General features: G+C 40.8%; 1 protein-coding gene across 1 annotated transcript in view; it reads right to left on the reverse strand.

The window, feature by feature from the left end:
* parp1 (poly (ADP-ribose) polymerase 1) overlaps window positions 1-5,197 on the reverse strand; it is a 30,302-nt gene extending 25,105 nt beyond the window's left edge. The window contains exons 1-4 of the mRNA XM_063001472.1: window positions 5,062-5,197; window positions 3,334-3,496; window positions 2,906-3,021; window positions 1,487-1,701 (exon numbers count right to left, since the gene is read on the reverse strand). Coding sequence (XP_062857542.1) covers window positions 1,487-1,701; window positions 2,906-3,021; window positions 3,334-3,496; window positions 5,062-5,184 — 617 coding nt within the window. The 5' untranslated portion in view covers window positions 5,185-5,197. The remainder of the gene's footprint in view (window positions 1-1,486; window positions 1,702-2,905; window positions 3,022-3,333; window positions 3,497-5,061) is intronic.
* Window positions 5,198-6,759: the final 1,562 nt, after the last annotated feature.

Below are 6,759 nucleotides of genomic sequence, written 5' to 3' on the forward strand. Positions count from 1 at the left end.
AGAGATTTCAGCTGTCAGTTTCCACTGTGAGGAACATAGTGAGGAAATGGAAGACCACAGGCACAGTTCAAGTTAAGGCCCGAAGTGGCAGGCCAAGAAAAATCTCAGATAGGCAGAGGCGAAGGATGGTGAGAACAGTCATAGTTAACCCACAGACCAGCTCCAAAGACCTACAACATCATCTTGCTGCAGATGGTGTCACTGTGCATCGTTCAACTATTCAGCGCACTTTGCACAAGGAGAGGCTGTATGGGAGAGTAATGCAGAAGAAGCCTTTTCTGCGCACACGCCACAAACAGAGTCGCTTGAGTTATGCTAAAGCACATTTGGACAAGCCAGCTTCATTTTGGAATAAGGTGCTGTGGACTGATGAAACTAAAATTGAGTTATTTGGACATAACAAGGGGCGGTATGCATGGCGGAAAAAGAACACAGCATTCCAAGACAAACACTTGCTACCCACAGTAAAATTTGGTGGCGGTTCCATCATGCTGTGGGGCTGTGTGGCCAGTGCAGGTACTGGGAATCTTGTTAAAGTTGAGGGTCGCATGGATTCCAGTCAATATCAGCAGATTCTTGAGAACAATGTTCAAGAATCAGTGACAACGTTGAAGTTGCGCCGGGGCTGGATACTTCAACAAGACAACGACCCTAAACACTGCTCAAAATCTACTAAGGCATTCATGCAGAGGAACAAGTACAACGTTCTGGAATGGCCATCTCAGTCTCCAGACCTGAATATTATTGAAAATCTGTGGTGTGACTTAAAGCGGGCTGTCCATGCTCGGAAACCATCAAACCTGACTGAACTGGAGATGTGTTGTAAAGAAGAATGGTCCAAAATACCTTCAACCAGAATCCAGACTCTCATTGGAAGCTATAGGAAGCGTTTAGAGGCTGTTATTTCTGCAAAAGGAGGATCTACTAAATATTGATGTAATTTTTCTGTTGGGGTGCCCAAAATTATGCACCTGCCTAATTTTGTTTAAATAATTATTGCACACTTTCTGTAAATCCTATGAACTTCATTTCACTTCTCAAATATCACTGTGTTCGTCTGCTATATGATATATTTAACTGAAATTGCTGATCCAAACAACCAATGATTTATAAAGGAAAATCATGAAAAATATCAGGGGTGCCCAAACTTTTACCTACCTACCTACCTACCTACCTACCTACCTACCTACCTACCTACCTACCTATACCTACCTATACCTACCTACCTACCTACCTACCTACCTACCTACCTACCTACCTACCTACCTACCTACCTACCTACCTACCTACCTACCTACCTACCTACCTACCTACCTACCTACCTACCTACCTACCTACCTACCTACCTACCTACCTTGCTCAAGGGCCCAACAGTAGCAACCTGGCAGTGGTGGGGCCTGAACCAGCGACCTTCTGATTACTAGTCCAGTACCTAGTCCTAGTATCTGCTCACATTGACAGAAAGTAACGAAGGTCTCTTACTCACCCCTCAGTCTTTACAGCCGGGAGTCTCTTCTTCAGCTCCTCTTGATCTTCAGCCTTCAGTGCGGCGAATCCTTTAAGCTGAGCAGCGCTGCACTCCGGTTTAAACATCAGCTCCTCACGACGGCTCACGAAGCAGCCTGTGTGGTACCAGCGGTCGATCAGACCCAGCTGAGGCTTCTCGGGGTCCACGGACTTCTTCGATACGCGGATCTGGTCCTGGAACAGACGCAGATTCTTGATTCGTGTCTGGCGCTTTATCACGGCATCATCCCTCTGTTTCTCTATCTATCTATTTTCTCGGCTGCTCCCGTTACGGGTCGCCGGCGAATCGTGATCCGCATTATTAATTTGAAACCGTCTTTTATGCCGGATGCCCTTCCTGACACGACCCTCCCTGTTTATCCGGGCTTAGGACCGGCACTACAATGCACTGGTTTAAGCATCCTAGCAAGTAGGTACCTGAAGGGCAATTCAGTGTCTCTAATTAGCCTGACTGCATGTTTTTGGACTGTGGGAGGAAACCGGAGCACCCGGAGAAAACCCACACAGACACGGGGAGAACATGCAAACTCCACACAGAAAGGGAAGGGGGCTGAGGTAAAGATTTCCTTGTAGTTATTATTATTGTAGAATTTTGTTCTGGTGTTCGTCTTTTGGGAGGACGTGCTTGAGGTTCTTAAACCACAGAGGGGGTAAGTGGGGGCCTGGTCTCCCTTTAGCAGGTAAATATGAGTGAGTTTGGAGTAGGGCTGTGCGATATGACTAAAAAAAGACTCGTATCTCGATATGCTTTTGAGAAGTGACGATATGCGATACAATATAATGTAAACTTAAAGAACAATGGCAGACCACTGCTCGTATTTTACCTTATATAGTTTATAAGTTATATTACGAACACAAAACATTGTAGTTCTGATAAATTCTGACTGATTTACAATGATTATATTTTGTATTATTATTATTATAAGCCTGTATTTGTATTCATATTGACAATATTTATATCAAACACACCAGCAGAATCTCACATTTCTGCTCCGTTTTACTTTAAATAAATGAGCATAAAAAAAATCAAGTTTAATATTTGACAATGCTTTTGCAATTGCAAAATAAAATCGCACAGTAAACAACAGCACCACAATCCAGATCAACCACACAGCAGCATAAAATCATAACCGCTGCTTACCTGACCTTCTCTTCTTCAAATCGAGACCAAATCTATACTGTATTGAGTTCTATGTGTTTATAGTAGGGTGGCTCTCGTAGAGTTTATTGGTATAAGTTGTGTGCTGTGGTGTGTGCTGTTATGGCTGGGATTGTGGGTAAGGGCTTTGAGGCCAAGTCTGCCAGCTCATTTGCTAATTGAAGCAGGACCATGTTTAATAATGAAGGACTGATGAAAATAAAAGGACGTGAGGCGTACCTTTTCGATCTTTTGCTCGCAGCCCTTGCAGGTGCTCCTGTTAGATTTGGCGTACTCCACTGCAAAGTCGTTGAGAGTCTTCACCCCCTTAGCTGCTCCTTTTTTATCACTTTTACCTGTCAGAACAACGGACATGATGAGATACTTGTGGTAGACTGGAGGGCTTTAAACTTGGTTATACAGACCTTACCCCAAATAACATGAGAGAAAGAAATTTAGGAATTATAACAGCTAATGTAGCTACAAAAAGTACAAATGTACAGTGTATTAGCTAATATACTATTACTAATGTTAAAATAGTAATACAATAAACTGTCATGCAGCTTAAAACTACAGTATTGTGTTTATAATTATCAGTAAGTTATTAATAATAAGTGTAGCTTTATTGTAGTTTCCATTTTGTTGCACTACAGACTCAACACACTCACCTCCGACTGCCTCACCCGTTTCGATTGCTTTCTTCACCTTCTCCTGGTCGTCCCAGCGGAGATCAGAAAACCCCGAGATGTCTGAGGGGGTCTGCACGGCCGCCTGGAGCCAGAAGCACGAAAAGTGATGCCAGTGCGGCACTTTGCCATCAAACATGGGCGACTGTGTGAGAACGAAATCACAGTTCATTACAGGGACGTTTAATAACGCAGCACCGAGATCAAAACAACAATAGAGCAACAATAGAATTAAGCAGGTCCAGCAGAATGACACACATGACTAAACGTATTAATTACACAATAAAATTAAAAACAGAAGCTGTTTGCCATGAATATGGAGTCTGACTGCAGGTTATGAGATTGAAACTAAGAAGTAAATAGTAAAACAAGAATAAAAAATAGAATTTAGAATAACGTTATGAAAAAAATCTAACATAAAATAAATAAATAAAATCCTACAACGACTAAAACATTGAGATGTTGCACATGGATTCAGTTATGACATTTACATTATTTAGCAGAAGCTTTTATCCAAAACGACTTTTGATTATGACTGAAAAATTAAAGAAATTGAGCATTAAGGGCTTTACTCAGGGGTCCAACAGTGGGTTTATTCTGATTACTAGTCCACTACCTTGAGCACTGAGCCACCACTAGTTCTATTTCCCACTTGAAAGTGTAGAATTCAAGTTATCACCGATATTGTACTTGAATATGAACAGAATTGTAGTTTATTTCAAGTGCTGCACACACGGAATCATTTTGGAACTGTATAGAATTTAAGGTAAGCATATGTGCAATCCTAAACTGTAAACAAACGATCCCTCCAAAAATGCACCCACACACACTGTGTGTAGCCTCAGGGCTCATTCTTAGGCCCTGTTTGGTTTTGGTTTTGATTTTGCTGATCTCATTAACACAGCGAGTCTCAACATTTTCATTGACCCATCCTGAATTATTAATCCGACTTTATATACGTGCTTTAAACTTATTGCACGATGAGAACAGGATTAAGAAGCACAGATTTAAAAGGATTCTCTTTAACCACACATTCACTGCTAGAGGCTTTGCTCAAGGGTCCAACTTGGTAGTGGTTGGACTTTAAGAAGAATAAACCAGCTGCTCTATGATTACTAGTCCATTTTTAACCCCTGAGCCGCCACCACTGTCCCTCTGCCCCACTTGAAAGTGTAAAATTCAAGTTATTGAACATGAATATTGGTACTGTATAGAATTTAAGTTATTACAGAACTGGTTTTGTGTGCCTGTGCACATGTGAACTAATCATAAGTGCAATCTTACACTGTAAATAAACGATCCCTCCAAAATGCACCACCCCACTCTGTGTGTGTGTGTGTGTGTGTGTGTGTGTGTGTGTGTGTGTGTGTGTGTGTGTGTGTGTAGCCTCAGGGCTCATTCTTAGGCCCTGTTTGGTTTTGATTTTGCTGATCTCATCAACCCAGCCTGGATTATTAATCTGGCTTTATATTCGTGTATTAAACTTAATGCAGGATGAGAACAGGATTAAGAAGGACAGATTTATAAGGATGCACAGATCTATTCAGTATGAATGCCATGCTTTAATCCTCAGGCCTTCAGGCAACCCGTGAAAACGCACATGCACCAAAAACAGCAATAAATGCACCATATGCATAATCCAGATGCACTAATAGATCAGATATGTTCCTCACACAGTCGCAGTGTGCATGTGATGCATGCTGTACTGACCTGCACCATGATGGCCATCCTCAGCGAGTCTTTAGCAATGTTCTCTTTACATTTCTTGCACGATGCGCGGCCGCTCTTTGCATATTCTGCTTTATAAAGCTTGTCGTCTTGTGAATCTGCCATTTTTTTGTGAGAATTAGAAAGAAAAACGAGCAAAAATAAACAAACACGAGGAACAATCACAAAAGTAATCCAGCCTGAGCGTGGTGTGGCGGCTAAATACCAGACCTGACTAATCAACCCGTGCTGTGGCGCTTCTGCAGACGGAGCTAATCGATCCCAGAGTTCCTCACAGATTAGCAAGTTAGCGTTAGCTTGTGTACCCAATACTAAATATTAAATTGTCTATGTAAAACGTTACATATTATAACTTCTAAAAGTCTTTTTAATTGCTAAACATAATGCAGTCCACCCCCAAATGTATACATTTACACTGTTTTTATTCAATGAATGCAAAAGAATTAACCATTTCTCTAATGTTGAGCATTTAGTTTTTGTGATTAAAATATCACAAAATAGTTTTTGTTTCAAAAATGCAATGAATAAAGTTGGGAAAAAAAGAAATATCACAAAATAATGTAATAAAAATATTTTTAATAATATGTATCATAATCATTAATGTATAATAATCACATTTATCATCTTTCATTCGCCTGCACTGTTATATAAAGTCAGATTAATAATTCTGGCTGGATTCATAAGATCAGCAAGATCAAAACAAAACCGGGCCTAAGAATGAGCCCTGGGGCAACTAGGGTTGCCAACCATCCCGTAAGATACGGAATTGTTCCTTATTTGGAAACTAAACATGGTGTTCCGTATTGAACTGATACTGGACGCGCTTTGTTTCCTATTTTTATCAATAAGAGAGAAATGCTGCAGATTAGACTGAGACAGGCCGATATGTATGAAACAGAAGGAAACTGCTGCTACCGTGGGAATTAGAAAGTTATTACTTTGTGTGTGCGCAGGTTATATCAGCATAACAACCTAATTATTACTCCGCTGTTTGAGTAGTGCAGTGGGCAGAGCGCATCGCGCATATTTTTCCGCCCTAGGTTCGAAAACGGCTTAGAAACTAAGCAGGGCCGGTGCTATGGGGGCGCCAGATTTTCTCAGATTTTTTCCTATGACAGTGTAAGACCCGTTATATTTTTTATAGGTGCAACCCTAACCGCCTACCCCCCACTCCCACTCAGGTAAACACCCGCCATATAACCCCCCCACCCTATGCCTTCCGCCAACCCGCCAGCCCAGGGTGTTCCTTAATTCCAGTTCTGAAAGTTGGCAACCCTAGGCAACACACACAAAGTGTGGTCAGTAAATGAGATTAAATTATGATCACAAGTCGGGGCACTTTTTGAGGGATCATGTTTATACAGTTTAGGATTGCAAATATGCTTAGTTTACATAAGTTCTGTAATATCTGCAATCATTTAAAGACAGTTTACAAGGGAAGACAATTTACAGGTCGAGGAACTGGTAAAAACGTTATAGCCTTCATTTAAAAAAGAAACAAATAAAAAATTACAAGAAGCAGAGGTCTGATTACTGGATGTGATTTACACAACTTTGCTTCTGGTTAATTTAGGTTAATTGTTGCTACAGGCTTTTTTATTTTACAGCACATCTAGCAGTCACATAATAAGTTTGCTTATTAATAATTTATAAAACAATACATAGAAATGATGAGTATTG

This window comes from Trichomycterus rosablanca, chromosome 9, assembly GCF_030014385.1.
Source record: "Trichomycterus rosablanca isolate fTriRos1 chromosome 9, fTriRos1.hap1, whole genome shotgun sequence".
NCBI classification, from domain to species: Eukaryota; Metazoa; Chordata; class Actinopteri; order Siluriformes; family Trichomycteridae; genus Trichomycterus; species Trichomycterus rosablanca.